At 42.5% G+C, this 22,225-nt stretch overlaps 1 protein-coding gene across 3 annotated transcripts in view; it reads left to right on the forward strand.

Annotated features, from left to right (window-relative positions):
• The first annotated feature begins 271 nt into the window (after window positions 1-271).
• Window positions 272-22,225, forward strand: part of RIPK2 (receptor interacting serine/threonine kinase 2) — a 77,973-nt gene continuing 56,019 nt past the window's right edge. For 2 of the 3 annotated variants that reach the window (XM_077270787.1, XM_077270788.1), the window contains exons 1-2: window positions 272-620; window positions 16,145-16,298. In XM_077270787.1, the coding sequence (XP_077126902.1) occupies window positions 328-620; window positions 16,145-16,298 (447 nt within the window). In that variant the 5' untranslated portion in view covers window positions 272-327. The remainder of the gene's footprint in view (window positions 621-16,144; window positions 16,299-22,225) is intronic. The other variant, XM_077270785.1, reaches the window with a different exon arrangement.

A 22,225-nucleotide genomic window follows, 5' to 3' on the forward strand; every position in this document is an offset into this window, starting at 1 on the left:
TTCTGGCACAATCTGGGAATTTCTCATACATTTAATAGCCTAGAGCTGATGAAAAGAGTGGAAACAGCAGTGACAGGGGAATACCTGACTGTCCCCCGCCATCATACACGGGCGTGGAAGAATATGGTGAATATGCTGTTTTAAGAAATTATCTCACAAGTCGTTTGTTCAGTATTCGACCATTGCACAACAGGAACTGCTGATTCTCTTTCACTTTCACCTACCAAACAAATGCTTTATTACGTGAGAGCTGGAGAAGGAGGGAACTAAGTTCTTCCAGGAAGAAGAGTCCATTTATATGAGTGCTGCAGGTCTCTGGCAGACTGGATGGTGGTCGGGATAAATAAGACTTACAGGATGATGAGTAGCGGCAGCAGCACCAGCACCGGCAGCAGTCAGGAGACTGGCTCGCCATGTCCTGCGCATTGCTTGGGGGAGAACTTCTACCCAGGGACTACTTGTATCAGCAGCAACTTACAGGTTATACCTTATCACAAGCTTGCCGAACTCAAGTTTATCAACAAGGGAGCGTATGGGACCGTACACAGCGCCTTACATTCTGATTGGAGGACAAGCGTTGCGGTAAAGTTCTTTCCGGCAGAGCGCCATCTAGTAGACAGGTGAGTTTTATCTACATGTCTTCACAGTAAATCTCTAAACCTGGGGGTTCACTAACTTGTCAAACTAAAATTTCAAATGTTGAACTTTAGGAGACACCAACAGTAAATGACAAGCATCAGGGTGGCCAACTTGATTTTAAGTTTTTACTGCACGACTTATCAAAAACTCATTGACAAGGAATATTTTTTATAGACACATTGGAAAACCACAATAAATCATTATGATTATCAGTGATAAATATCTAAAGCCCATAATTCTGATATGTAGACATTATCTGCATTCACTGTGGAGCACCTCCAAGGGCCGTGGGGTAGAACCAGGCCGGTTCTTAAAGGGAACGTGTCACAGCAGCAGGGACCCAGTCCGTGGCCTTGGCATCCAATAAAAGGGGATGTGGTGATGATGAAAAAGGGGAAATAAAGTTTATAAAAGTTATTGTTCGTGACGCCACCTGTGGTATTCGGCAATAAAGATGTTAGCCGACGCTGCTTCAGAGTCCGCTGGGGCTGTTGGTGATGCAGCAGAGTTGGCACAGCTCTCCACAGGTAGAGCTAACACCAGGACATGTGTAATATTGGTTGTGGTAGGCTGGGCAGGTGTTGTAAGAATAACGCAAGGACACAGTAAGGTGCAGTTTCCACTTTACTCACAGTTCTCCAGTCCACAAACGCAAGCCTGGTGCCGTGTCCTTCAGGTCAGTGGTCCAGCAAACTCCCAGGTAGATTGGGAAACACCTTTCCACAACTCCTTTCGTATGCCTTAATCTGGCTGTCTCAATACACTGGCTTCCACCCTCCTGCCCTGCGCCTTCACACACACTGTCCAAATCCAGCAGCCTCAGATCTTGTTGGTGACAGTCTCTGTTGGTCCCCTGGATCCTATGTGGCTGCCTTTTCAGCAAATGAGTTGGATGTGGCTGCAGCACATGCAGATGCTGCAGCCTCTGGTTAGCTAGCTGAGTCCTTAGTTTCTCCACTAGTTTGAGGGCCGGTCCCTCACTGGTCCCTCCACATCTGTATATGGGCCCCATGGGTGGCTTTAGCACTACCCATGCCCTTAGGACCCCTTCTGTCTTATTGGGAGCTTCTTTACAATCTCGCTTTTCAGTCTGTTCTCTTTCTTTCTAGCTCCCTCTAACTGGGAGCTCCTTCTCAGTACATCTGCTCCACTCCTTCTCCCTCTGATTGTCTTTCAGGAGCTGCAGACCTACAGTTCTGCTCCACTCCACTTCTCTCATAATGTGCTCACTGCACTGTTCTTCCTAATAAGCTCCTCCCCTACTCTACCTACCCCACTCACCCAACACCCTTTCCTATCCAGCCGGGGATGAGGCCTTCCTCCCTAAGGGTACACCCAGATTCCCGACTGAACTAGTGTGTGTTGGGTGCGAGTGTTATAGTCCTGGGTAGTGCTCCCTCCTTAACTGAGAGTGGGATACCACACCTCTGGGTGAGATGCAGTACCTCTGTGGCAACTGGACCCCAGTGGCGCCACAACTGTAAACTGTACAATAATGATCATTACAGTCAAAATAATCTGTAGAGGATTCATCAGCTTCAAGAGAATCACAGCCTCCTTAAAAAAAATTCACGCACAAGTCAAAATAGTGCCCTGTTTTTATGGACTGTCCTGGAATTTCTGGACCGTTGGCAGCCTTGGCAAGCATCATGATGGCATTTTTGCAGTAGTTCAGATCCTTACTAGTATAGCCAACATTAGGCTTACCATCACTTGGGCCAAAAGCTCTATTCATTTCCCGATGCCTAAATACCTAGGCCAAGGTATAGTCTCTTGATGGTTCCCTCCTTGGCACACAGGGTGCATATACTGTTTGCTGCTTTCTCAATTATGCCACTCCTTGGTGACATGGTAGTGGTAAGATTGTTTCAAGAGCATACTGCAATTTTCACAGGAGCATGTCTACCCCCACCAGCAAGGGCAGACACAGACAGGAGGGGGAATTTGTGTAAGAACAGTATTTGCCTCTTTGCAATCCAATAGCTTATCATAATTCACCACTTTATGTGTCTGCTACAGAAGCTATTTGCTGCTTTGGATCCAGAAGTGCCCATCCTTACATCTTAGGCACCTGTGCAGCTGCATACACTGCACAGGTGCCCACCCATGCCCCTCACTACTGTGCTGTTTAGACCCGCCAGTACCCATGTCCATGTTCTCTTCCTCAGCTGTCAGTCACTTCCTCTATTGTTGACTACACAATACTGTGCATGTGATAGAAACAATAACCGTGGTTACTAGCAGGCCTGGCCCTAGGCAGTGTTAATAAAGTGACTAACAGTGTAATTTGGGCACTTTATGACACTATTATATGAGCAAAGTAACAGTATAGCAGTTTTATTTCTGCACTGTATATCTGTAGACTTAGGGCACTATATGGTACTACAAAGACTGGTTGTAACAGAAGAAGCACTACAAGGCATAATCCAACATAAAGTTATAATAATAATAATAATAATTTTTATTTATAAAGCGCCAACATATTTCACAGCACTTTACAATTAAGCGGGGACATGTACAGACAATAAATTCAGTACAAGTTAAGACAGTTTAAAAATGTAAACAGTGACGTTAAGGGTGAGGTCCCTGCTCGCAAGCTTACAATCTACAAGGAAATGGGGGGACACAATAGGTGAAAAGTGCTTGTTATTTCAGGTCTGGCAATTATAATAAATAGGGATTTTCATACAAAGCTGCATGATCCGGTCATCAGCCCGTGTGTTTAAGTGCAATAGTCAAGTATCAAGTGCAGTTATCGTGTGCATGGAGGGTGTGGAGACAGATGAATAGTAGGGTGCAGATTCACATGCAGATAATATTTGGAAGGAGGGAACAGGACAAAGTTAGTTTACTGAGTAGTTGATGTGGTAGGCTTGTTTGAAGAGATGGGTTTTCAAAGCGTGTTTGAATAGGTCGGGGCTAGGTATCAGTCTGATCATCTGGGGAAGTGCATTCCAGAGAGCTGGCGCAGCACGAGAGAAGTCTTGGAGACGGAGGTGCGAGGTTCGGATTACAGGGGATGTTAGTCTTAGGTCATTTGTAGAATGGAGGGCACGTGTAGGGCGATAGACGGAGATGAGAGAGGAGATATAAGGCGGTGCAGAACTGTGGAGAGCTTTGTGGGTGAGAGAGAAGAGTTCATACTGGACCCTGTAGCGAATGGGTAGCCAGTGTAATGACTGGCACAAGATGGAGGCATCGGTGAAGCGGCTGGACAGAAATATGACCCTGGCTGCCGCATTCAAGATGGATTGGAGAGGAGAAAGTTTGGAAAGAGGGAGACCGATCAGAAGAGAGTTGCAGTAGTCCAGACGAGAATGAATAAGAGCGACAGTAAGAGTTTTAGCAGTTTCAAAGGTGAGAAAAGGTCGGATTCTGGAGATGTTTTTAAGATGCAGGTGACAGGAGCGAGTGAGTGATCGGATATAGGGAGTAAAGGAAAGTTCGGTGTCGAATATGACCCCAAGACAGCGGGCATGCTGCTTGGGAGTTATGGTTGAACCCTCCAGGGTAATTTCAATGTTGGGTAGAGTGAGGTTCGTAGAAGGGAGAAACACAAGTAGTTCAGTTTTGGAGAGATTTAGTTTCAGGTAGAGGGAGGACATGATGTTAGAGACAGCAGACAGACAATCCTTGGTATTTTGAATTAGAGTGGGGGTGATGTCAGGGGAAGAAGTGTATAATTGGGTGTCGTCAGCATAGAGATGGTACTGGAACCCAAATCTGCTGATTGTTTGTCCAATAGGGGCAGTGTATAGAGAGAAAAGGAGGGGGCCCAGGACTGAGCCCTGCGGAACCCCGATAGTAAGGGGACGAGGAGAGTAAGAGGAGCCGGCAAAAGATACAGTGAGAGGTAGGAGGAGAACCAGGAGAGGGCTGTGTCCTTGAGGCCTATGGAGCGGAGCATAGTGAGAAGGAGCTGGTGATCCACAGTATCAAATGCGGCAGAGAGATCCAGGAGAATCAGCAGAGAGCAATGACCTTTGGATTTAGCTGTTATTAGATCATTAGAGACTTTAGTGAGGGCAGTTTCAGTGGAGTGTAAAGAGCGGAAATCAGATTGTAAGGGGTCAAGAAGAGAGTTATCCGAGAGATAGCGGATTAGATGGGAGTGGACCAAGCGTTCCAGGAGTTTGGAGATGAAGGAAAGGTTAGAGACAGGTCTGTAGTTAGCAGTGCAGTTCTGGTCCAGGGATGGCTTTTTAAGTAAAGGGGTAATGATGACATGTTTAAATGAGGAGGGAAAGATACCTGAAGAAAGAGAGAGGTTAAATATTTTAGTCAGGTAAGTGGTGACCACTGGTGAGAGAGACTGCAGGAGAGGTGAAGGAATGAGGTCACTATTGCAGGTTGTAGGCCGAGCAGAAGTGAGGAGCTTGGAAACTTCTTCTTCTGAAACAGGCTCAAAGATGTCTAGTGAGCTTGAGGTGCGGCAGGGAAGGGGATCCAGGCACTGAGGAGATTGGGATGAGATATCCTGATGGATGTGGTTGATTTTTTCTAGGAAATAAGTGGCCAGATCCTCGCCACTGAGGTTGGTGATGGGGGCCTGTACTTTAGGTTTCAGGAGGGAGTTTAAGGTTTCAAAAAGTCGTTTTGGGTTGTTGGATAGTGAGGTGATGAGGGTGGTGAAGTAGGATTGTTTGGCCAGAGAAAGGGCAGAGTTATAGGTTTTGAACATGAACTTATAGTGGATGAAGTCTTCTGCTAAGAGAGATTTTCTTCACTGCCGCTCTGCACACCTTGAGCAACGCTGAAGAAAGCGTGTTTGCATAGTGTGCCAGGGCTGCCGTTGTCTGTGTCGGGTCTTTCTGCGTGTAGAAGGTGCTGCTTCATCCAGGGCATTCTTCAGTGTAATATTGAAGTGTGACAATGCTAAGTCTGGACAGGAGAGGGAGGAGATGGGGGCTAAAGATGTGTGGAGGTTGTCCATAAGCTGCTGGGTATTAATGGTACGTGTATTCCGACAAGTGTGGTAAGTGGGGGTGTCCTGGGTGAGGAGAGAATCCTTGACAGAGAAGGAAAGAGGGTTGTGATCCGAGAGCGGGAGAGTGGAGTTAGTAAAGTCGTGCAGCGATCCGTGACGGGAGAAAACCAGGTCCAGAATATTTCCGTCCTCATGCGTAGGAGAATTAGTAAACTGTGAGAGGTTGAATGAAGAAGTTGACCCTGGTCAAGCAAAAGTGCAGACTGTTGGACTGTCCCTTAGTTACATGGCACCCTGTCAATGATTACTTAGGTGCTCCTATCACCTACACAACCGCCATAGAGGAAAAAAATAAAACTATGTCTACCTTACAATCAGTGTTTTTTTTTTTTTTTTTTACTGTGCCAATGCGTTTAAAATTGAGAAAGAAAGGGGTAGTGCAACAATTGAAAGTTATCACTTACTTATATGAACATCTCTACACCATTAATTCAGGGAACTATTTTCAAGTTCCCCTATCATGTTCAGTTGTTTGAATATACCTTTCAACTGAATCTCTCAGTAGGATCAATTCTTCTAAGCCGACTATATGGGCATGTAGGTCATAAAAAGTAGAATCAAATCATACATTGTTATCTGTGTTCTGATAAAGCTTAGATCGGCTGTACTGTGTTAGTTGTAATCACACAGAGCTCTATAGCAAGATGCATCATTACACGTCTCGCACTGGTAATTCTCCTTTTCATTTAAACTATGCACTTGAGGCTCAGAGATTTATGTCACACCCATAGATCTTAACAACTCATTCACATATAAGAAAAACATTAATTTCTCTGGAATTGGACATCGGATCTCAAATATCAAGGTATCATTTTATTAAACTTTCTATTACTTAAATTCCCATATGGACAGCTTAAGATGGTTTCCCATTAAGCTCCTTTGAAAATAGTTTTCTTATTATTCATCATATTGTTCATACTTTTTTTCAATATTGCTCCTATTCACATACAGGTCATAATGTCTCCATGGCAACAGACTACAAGCAAATTCTGTCTAGTTTGATGCTGCCGTTAGAGTCTCTGTTTTCTCTCTGTAGATCATAGATCATCCGGATCATTTTAGAATATTTTTTTTCTCTCCTGACTATCGTCTAATTATGATTTCCTCCATCCTATTTATTAATCCATCTGGTGGCGTAACTAAAGTCCAATGGGCCTCAGTGCAAAATTTGGACCTGGCATTCTAGATCCTATAATGACATGTGTGTTTACCTCCCCATGTAATAATGTCCGCATCCTGGCTGTTTCCTGTAATAATCTCCACTCTTGTGGCCCCCATCTTGTAATAATGTTTCTCAGCCTAGGCCCCATCCTGGTATAATGTCCCCCATCTTGTGCCCATTCCTGTTATAATAGCTCTTATCCTGGACCTCTTCACCTACCATGGGCCCCTTCTTGGTACAATGATCTGCATCCTTGGCCCAATTCTGGTATAATAATCCCCACCCTGGGTCCCGTCCTGGTGTAATCTTCTCTATTCTTGGCTACACTCTGGTATAGTGCCCCCCATCCTGGTATAATGTCACCCATCCTGGCCCCCTTTCTTTTATCATGCTCCGCATCCTCGGCCCCTTCCTGGTATAATGTTCTGCTGTTCTTTTCCAATACATTAAATAAAAAAAGCAATTCTTCTTACCTTCCTCTGTTCCCACGACATATGGCATCTTCTACTGTAGTGGACTTCAGTGCATGTCAGCAGAGGCAGCATATGCCGTCATTGCCATGCGTTGCTCGTGACTTGCACACAGACGTCAGCTGCTGTCCTCTGACTGGGTGGCGGCGTGTTCTGCAGCGCAGGGACCCCTTGGGTCTCTGTGCCACAATACACTTCGATGCCGGTGTTGACAAGCCCCCCTTCTGCATGGGCCCAGTTGGATTGTTATTCCTCTGAATCCATCCCAACTTCTTTCCCCTTATATTGCTTCTTTTGCTTCTACTCTCCCACTCCAGGTATCATTTCCCCCCCAAGGCTTCATCTCATCCACACTACTATCTTCCTTGTATCATCTCACTCCCTAAGTATTACTTTTCCTCTGATCTGTATTTCTCCCCCACAGAATTGTATCCCCTATACAAAATCTTCCTTAGGTCTTAATGTTATTATCCTGTTCTAACAGTATCATTTCACTCCCTAATTATAATCTATCCACATATATGATTCTAGACCGTTAGTGTCCATATAAAATTTCAGGTACCAGATTACTTTTCCTGCAGAATACCTTTACCTTTATCCTGCAGATACTTTACCAAATTAATTTTGGAAAACTAAAAATATTCTGAAGTTCTACCAAGCTGAGCCAGTTCTTCAAGTTCCACCATTTTTTATGTAATACTACTATTTCTCATGTTGCAATGTAATGTTTTGTTAGTTTGTTTTTTTTGTACCCTATCCCTTGACATATCTATGATACTGTACATTCCACTGCAGAGTTTGTAAGGGAAGACACAGAAATGTTGGTGCACCACATGAGCGATGAACCCATACTCTCCCTCATGTGCAATGCAAAAGATTAATTTATTAATCTGCCATAGTCATCAATGCAAGTTCAGTCTCTCCACATGACTTTGAAAAACTGACTATTTCTAACACATTCATATATGTCACAAAAGTCCTTCAAGGCTTTATAAATATGGTGCTAAACCCAAACGCCAGATTTTGAAAGGCCATAAAATTTGTGTAAATCCTTCCTTAAATCTGCCCCATCCTTCTCTATGTGACTTATATTTCATTATAGCTTTTTGTTTTCTTTATGATGAACAGTACAATTAATACTATGGTATGGTATGGCATGGTACTTACAGCAATCTATTACACATAAAGTATGTTTTGCCAGTTATAACATAAGTATAGCAGGATCTTACAAAGAAACATGAGTAAATGTGGTTGAAGAACAGGAAGGAATGAAGAGTGACACAATAAGCACGCTGGGCCTTTGTGTATCTAGAGACATGAACCAAAAACATGACAGAACCGGCTAATCTGCTTCACATTTACTGTAATCCACTCATTGTTTTCAATGGGTTATAGTGTATGGGTATAAAGGGGTTGTTCACTTTTAGGAAAGTGTTCAACAAACTCTGTAAAACTCTTAAAATTGACACGCAACGGGCAAATCTCCAGTCCTAGTGTTTTGGCTGCAGTGGTGATTTCACATCGAAAACGCACGTCATTGCTCTATCCAGTCACTGACCTGAGCCCTCAACCTGAGCTCAGTGACAGGCAAGAGCGGTGACATACACTATTAACGTCATGTCACCAGAGCAGCAATACACCAGGATCGGGACAGTGGCACTGGACCTATAAAGTGTGAGTTTGCTATTTTAGATATTTTACAGAGTTTGGGGCCCACTTTCCTGAAAGTGGAAAATCCCTTTAAGAACATAATGTACTAAACCATCAAATATGTGGCCCTCCATGAGTTCAGTATATAAAGTAAACAACCTATATATTTTGGGGGGTTTTTTGCTTTATTTTCACTTGTACTTCTTTTTTCATATGGTGTTAAGACAGATTTTGATAAATGACCACGGTTAGCAGCAAATTAATTTATCTGAATATGAACGTACACCACTGTTTCACTGAAGTCAATGGAAATATCTATGGATGCATAGGAAAGTCATACTTTACCAGGTATTATTAGCGAAAACACAAAACACCTACAAACAGCCTGATATATGGATAACTAAACTGTTTACTTAGCAAGAGACAATCAACATGGTGGTTACAGTACTTCCAGAAGAGGCAACAGGCATGGAGGTTACAAAGTCTCTTATACAGGCCAAAGAAGCAAGAAAAACAGCAGCAGCACTCTAAATATTGGTGAAAAAACAACCTTAGTCCCTTATTGCATTATAAAAATCATGGACAAGGTATTGCGGGTAAACAAGTGCAGATTATGCAGGCAAATGAAACAGGACGACGGCCATTTTGCGCAATAAGCGCTTCCACGGGTCCAGATACAGGCCACAGGCACTGAGGTGGCAAACACTGGGTGCCAAACAAGCTTCACTCACATGTTCTGATGGAGGACTCACTGCGGCATTGTATTGCTCCACATGTTGAACTCACTGTGTTGCAATGTTGTCCTGGACACCACCTTTCTATAGAGAATTGATGTATCGCAGTTCCGTCATCGTTAACAACTACATATATACTTTATATTCCCATAAGGCAGAAATAGGAAGTGACAAAGCAAATATTATCTTTTATTCATTGCTTCTTCCATCACAGATTTCATCTGATGACCAGATACGAGTACTGTCTCCTATTCCTGTCTTATGGGAGAATTTTATTCATTCACTTTACAAAGTTGAGCACTACCACGTTTGACAAAAAATCTGAAGAGTAGAAAACTGTTACTAATTACCATGGGTGAAGCAGTGCCAGCATTTTTTACTGTTTTTCATTAATTGTACTTTTCATTATAAAATGAGTGACAGATTCAGTCTTTCACATCTGCCCTTCTGCCCACAACTTAGTTCATGCACACTGGATACCAATGCCACCTTCTAGCCATGACTTCACAAGGGCATTCACTCACGAGTCGACTATCATTTCATAATGCAGTAAGCTGTTTATTCTTCTCTTGCCCAACTTGTGTGGCCTTGACAAACTTTAAGTCTTCGTACTGCTACTTTTGTGGAGGTGCATACATTTGCTTTTGCTACACTGCCCTATGGTGATTCACCATTTGACGAGCACTAGTCTTCCCCTTTTCTTAGGCCCCATGTTTTACAGCTTCTAACCTAGAGACATGGGGTAAGGTTGCTTTAGAGAGTGCCCTCACATTGACTTAGAATTAGCCAACCTCTGCAACCTGCAATACAGTGTACAATAACATAACATGACTACTAAATAATACTCATGCTGCTTATGTAATTTGCTAACAATATGCAATCATAATGCAGTTGTAACCAAACAACATAAACAAGCCTAACTATTTGTAACCCATGACAAGAGTGCAAGGAAGCAAACGATGAAGAGGAATTGTCAAAAATGTGCCATATCCTTCTAAGACCTTTGGATGTGGGATCAGAAGATCACAGTGACTGGTGGATCGCAGATCCTCTTTGGAGTACACTCAGTGATTAACTTGAGTGGAGTGGATTGATTTTCACTTGTGGTGTGGAAGGAGTTAAGAATTCCTTTTTGATCCTGCTGGGATTCCTTATGGCTCTAATCTTGTTGCCGCTCCCTTCCATTATTTAAACTCTCTCCTAGCTCGCTCCTCTGCCAGTTATAGGTTTTCTATGCTGTCCATTTGTTTGATTTCTCCCTGTTTGTCTCCATCAATGTGTTTTCTTACATTGATAGTGAGACCACTGACTTGCTGCCCCACTCACTAGTTAGTGCTCACTTCGGGCCAGCTAGGGTTTAGGTACGGGATCGCGCACGGGGGGGGGGGACCTGTCAGGGTTCAGTCTCACATGAGTGTTTAAGGGTCCCCCCTCACCTTTCCCTATCGTTAGGGCACCCTTTATCTTTTCCTCCCTCTTTTGCACCGCACAATGGCCATTTACTTGCTCAGGCATGACAGGAATAGTTACATTTTCAACCTTCTACAGATGCTAAAAGACAAATGGCAAAAATAGGGGTTATGGTTCCGGTAACAGCACTGATTCTTTCTGCCATTATGGTGGTAGTTGTCCCATCTTTTACCATAAATTAATAAGGGAGAGATACTCTTTAAAATAACGTGAAATGTAGCCTCAGAGCACATGTGGTGCATGATGTGCACGCCTGAATACAGAGACCCCAGAAAAACATACCCAGATTTGCTCCGACTTATAATAAACTCATACGATAAGAATACTGCGCAGACAAACTTGTTGGGTGAAGGTTGGTTACTATTTTAATTATCGTCTTAACGATAGCAAAGAAAACACTTATTTTCTGAAAGTGATAAAGTAAAGCGGTGTGTAGTTAAAATGCCAACTGCTGAACACCAACAGGCGAGTCACCGTACACAGCCAAATCATCTCCAAAAGGGAAGGGAGGATGAAACGAGCACCTCTGAAACCAGACTGGAAGAGCCAAGCTCCGATCCAGCTTATAGGGGGAAGGGAAAGGACTATAAAGAGGGATAATCGCCCCATAGTACAGGATTGTACAAACAACAAAAGTGTGAAAAAAGAAAAGGGAGAGGGAAGAGTGAGAAGTAAGGATAAAAAAGGTGCTACGATCAATATCAATCAATATCTGATCAATCATCAAAAAATAGGGGAGGGGGTGTTGCAGTCAGTGGCAGTTTCCTTAAAGAGGTTGTCCGCTCCAAAGCTGCAAGTCTACAGTCACTCCATGTGACTGCTCACTTAGAATCCTCATATCTTGTTCAGTGCGCGCTGTGAGGATTCTCCAGTGCCAGCACCAAGTCAAGTGACCGCATGTTTGGGATATGCATACTTCCAGCCACATTCCGGCTAGACTATATCCGGCCTCGCTCAGTACACTTGCATTGAGTGAATCCGTGCCCATCTAGTCAGAACGTGGTCAGGAATGCTTGTTGTCACATGACTTCCCACTCCCGGAGAATCCTCACAGCACATAGTGTGCACGATGTGAGGATTCACAAGTCTGCAGTCACTCTATGTGCACCCTTAGGCCTGACAATGCCTTTAATTTGCCATCCAAAAGAGTAACTTATTTTTCACTTTGATGCTAGATAAGTAGTATGCATAAATATTGTTACCATATTTTGCTGCCTTGATGCGTAGAGCTAAGTATTTGTTACCGCACAGTTCAGCATCTGTTTTGTACATTAAGGCAGGAAAATATAGTAAATAACCATTTTAATATATTCATGCAAATTACACATCTAGCATTAGAATAAAAATAATAATAATAATAATAATAATAAAGTTTAGTTACTCTGTAATGAGAATCTGTAAGTATTTGATTTCCTATGGTGAAATTCTTAGAATATTTAGTGTTGGAATGTTACATTGATAATGACAAATCTCAAGGGCTTAATTTCAGGGATTTAAAGAGTCAGGTTACGGAAACGGTTTAGCATCAGTATCGAAGCGAAGCTGTTCCAGTAATTTGTTAGGGAAATAGTATTGCTCGCTGAGCCACAGACACCGTATGAGGCTGTAAGTACACGAGAGACGTTTATCCCTTTTTTCCTTTTGTCTTTATGTTGAGCTGTTACTGCTGTTGGCTAGAACTTTACACCTTATAAATCTTTATGTAAAAATTGTGTAATGATGTATGACCGGGCCGGATGCACGTTTGATCTACCATGTTGGCCTAGTGGAAGTTGAACATTTTGTTAGTTGATAAAACATATTTCATTTGAAAATGGGTCTGGGACCTTCACTGTATATGCAGTAACAAGCAGCTCAATCGGCAACTGTCTAAACTAGAGTGGGTGATATTTTGTGGTGCAGAATTGTGAGTGACTAACCGTGAGTCATGTGAATGTCTGATATAAAACAGAATAAGGATGTGCAGTACTGGAGAAAAGTAGAGAGTAGTCCCCTGAAGAAATAGAGATGGCTACAGGGTTAAAGACATGCTAAAATGCAGTTAGTAAGGTCATAGTCCCCACCATACCCACGGGCAGAAAGGGGGAATATCACAGTGAAGACAGTCTATAGATGAAGGTTAGAGTCCCCACAGTGAGAGGTAGTTTAATTTCAGACCAGGGACGACTGTACTGGAATCAATGTTTAAAGTGAGAAGTTTGGTGAAGGCCTTTAGGATGATAGCTGGGTTGTTGGCCTAAGGCCTAAAAAATAAGATTCCAGGAGAGGACCATCTTTAGACAGGTGGTCAATGGCCAAGTGGGACTATTGTCAGATATCAGTGAATGAGATTGCCTTGAGTTGCTTGATGAAAAGTGCAAGTGTGAGAGTGGCCTCACTGATACCTGGATAGGGAGCTGCGAGAGAGTGAGTCAGAGTATACGTGGTGTCGAAAGCCCAGGAGCACCACAACACAAACCACAGAATGAAAGTGACTGCTTATGTGTTTTCTGAAAATTCTAGCCCTGAAATGTTGTCAAGTGAAACTCCTCCATATTGTAAGATCTACACATTTTTAAGAATACTGTGTTTGAGAAGTGTCTTGACCGTGAAACCTGTATAAAAGCATATATATGTTTACCAACGAGTCCAGGAACTCACACTCTCACAGTGCCTCCATAATTCATCATAGTATGGAACTATCCATCCTTAATAAATTATTACAATTCATTTCAAAAGTTTTCGGAAGGTGTGAAAAAAATAATTTCACTAATAGAGGTGTTAATAGCTTTCTTTTCTCAATCAAAATGCAAAGTGGATTAATAAAGAAATCTGAATCAAAATAATATTTAATTGAATGACATTGATATTCATAATATCAATGTTTACTCTCCCTTGTTCTCCTTAATTGTGAGACATAAAACAGATACTTATCCATCAGGGAAGCGTTTGATTGGCTCCAAATATATTCTGCAGGAGGACATTGACCCCAAATATACAGTCAATGTCATTAACAACTGTCTTCAGCATAAGGAAGAACAGGGAGTCCTGGAAGTGATGATGCAGCCTCCATAGAGCCCTGATCTCAACATCATGGAGTCTTCCTGTGACTATATGAAGAATCAGAAGGATTTGACCAAGCCTCATATAGTGAAGATCTGTGGTTAGTGTGCCTTGATGTTTGGCACAACCTAACTGCTGAGTTACTTAAACAAGTATCTGCAAATGTACCTAGAAGAATTGATGGTGTTTTGAAGGCAAAGGGCGATCACACCAAATATTGATGAGATTTATATTTCTGTCACTGGGTTACCGCAACAGAGAGGAGCCAGAAGACTGCAGTATCTGATTGCTCCTACTCTTGGAATAGAAACACTTTACCTTCTTATTAAACTGTGTAGATTTCTTTTGGCAGTGCAGGGGTTAATTTGTTCTGCTGAGAGCTCTGGGAGCTTAGTCTCTCAGCTGAGCACTGTTAGCTAGTCCCGTCCCCTATATAATTTGGGTTCTGACTGACACACATCGTCAGAGTAAGCTTATGCTTCATGGCTGGGAGTATAGTACTTGGTGATTATTGGAGGAGGCGTTTTAGTGGATTTGTCTGTTACTGTTGCTTGGTTTTGTGAGTGTGATAATCCGATTTCTTCTCCTACTTTGGTTTTACCCCATCCTTCTCTCCCCGATGCATACTTCTGTTACATGTGAGTATATATTTGTATGCCTGATATTTTCCATTTCCCCTGTTCGCGTTACCTTGTTCATCTGGTTGGTGTACTACGGCACGCTGCTACTCCCCTCTTCCCTTGGTGGGGGAAGGGTACAGATTGAGGGCAGATTCAGGAGATAAGGCGAGATACATGGCCCTGGCATCTTCACCTTCAGAAGTAACCCAGGGAACAAGGCGAGCTAGGGCACCCCCTAATGTTAGGGACAGGGAAGGAGCCCCTGGTCCCAGATCACCCGACAAGAGTTGTGACAATTTTTCTTTTGTTCTTTCTCTTTGTATTTTGTTAATTGATTAAAGTAAACTATTAACATTTCTCTTTTAAAAAGCATTCTTACTCTACAGCATTTCTTCAGCAGCTGCAAAAAAAAGTTGCTGTATATATTATGATTTTCAATTGGCCACGATTGAGAAGACTTAGAGGAAGCAGATACAGATGTATTGATGAGATCCTTGTTACAGTTCTTCCTGTGATCATCTTTAATCCTGTTCATCCCTATTTCCCATCCCCAAATGAGCTGAGGCTTACAAAGTATGGGCATTTTCTCTGTCTAAAAATAACCCTGTGTAGCTTTCACAGTAACGCCTTCATTTACTTACCTTACATCTCCCAGGACGGGTTTTCTTCAGATCCAGGTGCTGCTGCATTGTGCTCTGATGCTTTCCAAGTAAATGTGGTGGTCTGATCTGATGTCTGAATAGAGATTGTGGTCTGGTTGTCTGAATTCATTTTAGAGGTCTGGTATAGGGCGTGAATTAATTTTTTGATTTGGTCTGAATCTTTATTTAGGGGACAGGTATGGATTATGAATTAATTTTGAGCTTTAACATTTCACAAAAACAGTGGGAAAAAGAGCACATTATAATGGCGGAACTGCCAACACATCCTTATATTTTACAGTATGTAATACATGCGTTTTATTAGGGAGGTATTTTCCCCTTTCTATCTCAATAATATATCTTTTTACTGAGGCACTTGCATATTATATACCTGCTTGCAGTAGCTATAAATTAGGGTACTGCTGCTTGTACAGTGATACATCCAAGAGCAAACACATAAATCCATACTTGCCAACATTTACAATTTTGCGGTGATAATTCTGGGAACCAGACCACCAAAGGGATACCTTTTTTTTTAGCAAAACCACATCCAAACTGTCGATTTTTATGGCGTTGGGAAGGGGGGAGAGGCTTAAACGTCACAAATTTTGCAATCTATCGTAAATATTAGTAAGTGTACATGTGTCCAGAACATATGGATAAGGCCACACACACACACTTCCCTGACTTTTATTCTTATAGGGTTTTCGTTCTGTTTGTGTTCTGCAGTGAAAGAAATAAAATCTTAAAAGAAGCAGAAATTTTACATAAAGCCAGGTTCAGCTTTATTCTTCCAATTTTGGGAATTTGTTATAATGAAGATAACATTGGGATTGTGACAGAGTACATGCCGAATGGATCATTGAACCAGCTGTTACACGAGGTAGGTGTACACTCACACGATCCTGCTGATAACTAATTGCTATTTCTATTTAATTCACAAAATTATTTCAAACAGCCCATTCCTGATGTAGGACATAGTATTTCCTATGTTGGATGCGGATGCATGGAGCAGGCTCAGGAGCTGAGCCCGCACTATATACGGTCGATGCCGGCTTTGTTATACATCTGGTGTCTACCTGTAACAGCAGCTCCAATTGCTGCTATTTAACCATTTGACAGCAGCATTTAAGTAGGCTAATTACCTGTGCATGTGTGAACCAGCTCCCAACGATTCCCCAGCATTGCGATCGTAAGGTTCCAATGGGTTGTGATGGCAGCTGGGGGCCTGCTAAAGGTCAATGTGGGCTTCATAGGACAATGTTATTTTCTTTATATAATGACATACTGAAGTGTTATAATATATACACTCCTCAACATTGATATTGCAACACCAAGAAGGAAAAGCCGAAAACATAAGTGAGCATGCAGCCAGGACCGGTTTTAGGCAAAGTGGGGCCCTAGGCAAAGTTTAAAATGGGGCCCCAAATGCTAACATATTGCACACCACACAGAAGCATTTTGGTTGTATTTACATGCGCTGATCTCAGGCCGCTAAACGAGTGTGATCGACAATACTGAAGTCGTTAGACGCTTGTTTCCCGGCCTCTTTCCACCGTCTGAGAAAGAATGATGGGGACAGAACGATCACTAATAGATCACTAACAGATCACCATACAGTATCATATTATCAGCAGCACATCTACAGTTTACACCGGCAATGTCCTGCTGAGAACAATGATTTTTATTCCGACATAAACAATCCAATCACCCAATGAATATGCAGCATGTTGCTTGTTTAGTATAATACACCCCATACTCCATATATTATAATGTGCACCACAGTCCTCCATATTGTAAAATGCACACCACATAGTCCTCCATATAATATAATGTGCCCTATAGTCCTCCATATAGTATAATGCACTCCTCATAGTCCTCCATATAGTATTATACACTTCCCATAGTACTCCATATAGTATAATACACTCCTCAGAGTCTTCCATATATTAAAATATGCTCCTCAGTCCTCCATATAGCATAATACACTCCTCACAGTGCTCCATATAGTATAATGCACCGCCATAGTCATCCATGTAGTACAATTCACTTCCCATAGTATAATGCACCCCATAGTTCTTCATATAGTATAATGTATTCCCCATAGTCCTCGATACAGTATAATTCAGCCCACATATAGTATAATGCAGCCACCACCCCACAGAGTATAATGCAGCCACCCCACAGAGTATAATGCAGCCACCCCACAGAGTATAATGTAACCCCCCACAAAGTATAATGTAACCCCCCACAGAGTATAATGTAACCAACCCATAGAATAATTCAGCCCCCCATATAGTATAATGTAGCCCCCTCATAGAGTATGATGCAATCACCCCTCATAGAATATAAATATAATACAGCTCCCCATAGAATATAATGTAGCCCCGAACAGGATATAATACAGCCCACCTCCCCATAGAAAATAATGTAGCCCCATCAAAGAGTATGATGCAATCATCCCTCATAAAATCTAATAAAGCCCCCCACAGAATATAATGAAGACCCCCATAGTATATAACACAGCCTCCTCCATAGAATATAATGTACCCCCAAATATATAACACAGCCACATAGTATATAACACAGCCTCCTCCATAGAATATAATATACCCCCGTAGTATATAGCACAGCTCACATAGTAGTATATAGCACAGCCCACATAGTAGTATATAGCACAGCCACGTAGTATATAGCACAGCCCACACAGTAGTATACAGCACTGCCCACAAAGAAGTATACAGCACAGCCCACACAGTAGTATACAGCACTGCCCACACAGTAGTATACAGCACTGCTCACACAGTAGTATATAGCACAGCCCATACAGTAGTATATAGCACTGCCCACATAGTAATATACAGCACTGCCCACACAGTAGTATACAGCACTGACCACACAGTAGTATACAGCACTGCCCACACAGTAGTATACAGCACTGCCCACACAGTAGTATATAGCACAGCCCACATAGTAGTATACAGCACTGCCCACACAGCAGTATACAGCACTGCCCACACAGTAGTATACAGCACTGCGCACACAGTAGTATATAGCACAGCCCACATAGTAGTATATAGCACAGCCCACATAGTAGTATACTGCACTACCCACACAGTAGTATACAGCACAGCCCACACAGTAGTATACAGCACAGCCCACATTCCCCCTTCCCAAGAATGGCTGCGTGAATTGCCACCACCTGGGGGCCCCTGGGGGAGCGGGGGCCCCAGGCAGCTGCCTGGTCTGCCTGCCCCTAATGCCGACCCTGTATGTGCACCATGTATGCATTCAATGGATGTGCGTATGTCCATATTTGCAGTCCTTAACCCCTTAATCCCATATGACGTACTATCCCATCAAGGTGACCTGGGACTTAATTCCCAGTGATGGGATAGTACGTCATATGCAATCGGCCGCGCTCATGGGGGGAGCGCGGCCGATCGCGGCCGGGTGTCAGCTGACTATCGCAGCTGACATCCGGCACTATGTGCCAGGAGCGGTCACGGACCGCCCCCGGCACATTAACCCCCGGCACACTGCGATCAAACATGTAAGAGGGTCTCTTACCTCCTCCTCCCTGCAGTAGGCCCGGATCCAAGATGGCCGCGGCATCCGGGTCCTGCAGGGAGGTGGCTTCACTGCGCCTGCTCAGAGCAGGCGCCGGGAAGCCTCCAGGAGCTGTGCACGTCAGATCGCCGATCTGACACAGTGCACAGCAAAGTGTCAGATCGGCGATCTTACACTATAACATCATGCCCCCCCTGGGGCAATGTTATAGTGTAAAAAAAAAAATTCACATGTGTAAAAAAATAAATAAAAAAAATTCCCCAAAAAATGCAAAAAAAAAAATATATTGTTCCTATAAATACATTTTTTTATCTAAATAAAAAAACCCAAACAATAAAAGTACACATATTTAGTATCGCCGCATCCATAGCAACCCACCCTATAAAACTGTCCCACTAGTTAACCCCTTCAGTGAACACCGTAAAAAAAAAAATGAGGCAAAAAACAACGCTTTATTATCATACCGCCAAATAAAAAGTGGAATAACTCGTGATCAAAAAGACTGATATAAATAACAATGGTACCGCTGAAAACGTCATCTTGGCCCGCAAAAAAACAGCTGCCATACAGCATCATCAAAGAAAAAATAAAAAAGTTATAGTCCTCAGAATAAAGCGATGCAAAAATAATTATTTTTTTCTATAAAATAGTTTTTATCATATAAAAGCACCAAAACATAAAAAAATGATATAAATGAGGTAAAGCTGTAATCGTACTGACCCGATGAATAAAACTGCTTTATCCATTTTACCAAACGCGGAACGGTATAAACGCCTCCCCCAAAAGAAATTCATGAATAGCTGGTTTTTGGTCATTCTGCCTCACAAAAATCGGAATAAAAAGCAATCAAAAAATGTCACGTGCCCGAAAATGTTACAAATAAAAACGTCAACTTGTCCTGCAAAAAACAAGGCCTCACATGACTCTGTGGACCAAAATATGGAAAAATTATAGCTCTCAAAATGTGGTGATGCAAAAAATATTTTTTGCAATAAAAAGCGTCTTTCAGTGTGTGACGGCTGCCAATCATAAAAATCCACTAAAAAACCCGCTATTAAAGTAAATCAAACCTCCCTCCATCACCCCCTTAGTTAGCGAAAAATTTAAAAATTAAAAAAATGTATTTATTTCCATTTTTCCATTAGGGTTAGGGCTAGGGTTAGGGCTAGGGTTTCGGCTAGGATTATGGTTAGGGCTAGGGTTAGGGCTAGGGCTAGGGGTAGGGCTAGGGTTAGGGCTATGGTTAGGGTTAAGGCTAGGGTTAGGACTAGGGTTGGGGCTAGGGTTGGAGCTAAAGATAGGGTTAGGGTTGGAGCTAAAGTTAGGGTTAGGGTTGGGGCTAAAGTTAGGGTTAGGGTTGGGGCTAAAGTTAGGGTTAGGGTTTGAATTACATTTACGGTTGGGATTAGGGTTGGGATTAGAGTTAAGGGGTGTGTCAGGGTTAGGGGTGTTGTTAGGGTTACCGTTGGGATTAGGGTTAGGGGTGTGTTTGGATTAGGGTTTCAGGTAGAATTGGGGAGTTTCCACTGTTCAGGCACATCAGGGGCTCTCCAAACGCGACATGGCGTCCGATCTCAATTCCAGCCAATTCTGCGTTGAAAAAGTAAAACAGTGCTCCTTCCCTTCCAAGCTCTCCCGTGTGCCCAAACAGGGGTTTACCCCAACATATGGGGTATCAGCGTACTTGGTACAAATTGGACAACAACTTTTGGGGTCCAAGTTCTCTTGTTATCCTTGGGAAAATAAAAATTTGGGGGGCTAAAAATCATTTTTGTGGGAAAAAAAAGGATTTTTTATTTTCACGGCTCTGCATTGTAAACTGTAGTGAAACAGTTGGGGGTTCAAAGTTCTCACAACACATCTAGATAAGTTGCTTGAGAGGTCTAGTTTCCAATATGGGGTCACTTGAGGGGGGTTTCTACTGTTTGGGTACATCAGGGGCTCTGCAAATGCAACTTGACACCTGCAGACCAATCCATCTAAGTCTGCATTCCAATGGAGCTCCTTCCCTTCCGAGCTCTGCCATGCACCCAAACAGTGGTTCCCCCCCACATATGGGATATCAGCGTACTCAGGACAAACATGACAACAACTGTTTTTTATCCTGTTACCCTAGTAAAAATACAAAACTGGGGGCTAAAAAATCATTTTTGTGAAAAAAAAAAAGAATTTTTATTTTCACGGCTCTGCGTCATACACTGTAGTGAAACACTTGGGGATTCAAAGTTCTCACAACACATCTAGATAAGTTCCTTAGGGGGTCTACTTTCCAAAATGGTGTCACTTGTGGGGGGGGTTTAATGTTTAGGCACATCAGGGGCTCTCCAAACGCGACATGGTGTCCCATCTCAATTCCAGTCAATTTTACATTGAAAAGTCAATCGGCGCTCCTTCCCTTCCGAGCTCTGCCAATGAGCCCAAACAGTCGTTTACCCCCACATATCGGGTATCAGCATACTCAGGACAAATTGCACAACAACTTTTGGGGTCTAATTTCTTCTCTTACCCTTGGGAAAATAAAAAATTGGGGGCGAAAAGATCATTTTTGTGAAAAAATATGATTTTTTATTTTTACGGCTCTGCATTATAAACTTCTGTGAAGCACTTGGTGGGTCAAAGTGCTCACCACACATCTAGATAAGTTCCTTAGGGGGTCTACTTTCCAAAATGGTGTCACTTGTGGGGGGTTTCAATGTTTACGCACATCAGGGGCTCTCTAAACGCAACATGGTGTCCCATCTCAATTCCAGTCAATTTTGCATTGAAAAGTAAAATGACGCTCCTTTCCTTCCGAGCTCTGCCATGCGCCCAAACAGTGGTTTACCCCCACATATGGGGTATCAGCGTACTCAGGACAAATTGTACAACAACTTTTGGGGTCCATTTTCTCCTGTTACCCTTGGTAAAATAAGACAAATTGGAGCTGAAATAAATTTTGTGTGAAAAAAAGTTAAATGTTCATTTTTATTTAAACATTCCAAAAATTCCTGTGAAACACCTGAAGGGTTAATAAACTTATTGAATGTGGTTTTGAGCACCTTGAGGGGTGCAGTTTATAGAACGGTGTCACACTTGGGTATTTTCTATCATATAGACCCCTCAAAATGACTTCAAATGAGATGTGGTCCCTAAAAAAAAATGGTGTTGTAAAAATGAGAAATTGCTGGTCAACTTTTAACCCTTATAACTCCCTAACAAAAAAAAAATTTTGGTTCCAAAATTGTGCTGATGTAAAGTAGA

This window comes from Ranitomeya variabilis, chromosome 6 (genome assembly GCF_051348905.1).
Source record: "Ranitomeya variabilis isolate aRanVar5 chromosome 6, aRanVar5.hap1, whole genome shotgun sequence".
NCBI classification, from domain to species: domain Eukaryota; kingdom Metazoa; phylum Chordata; class Amphibia; order Anura; family Dendrobatidae; genus Ranitomeya; species Ranitomeya variabilis.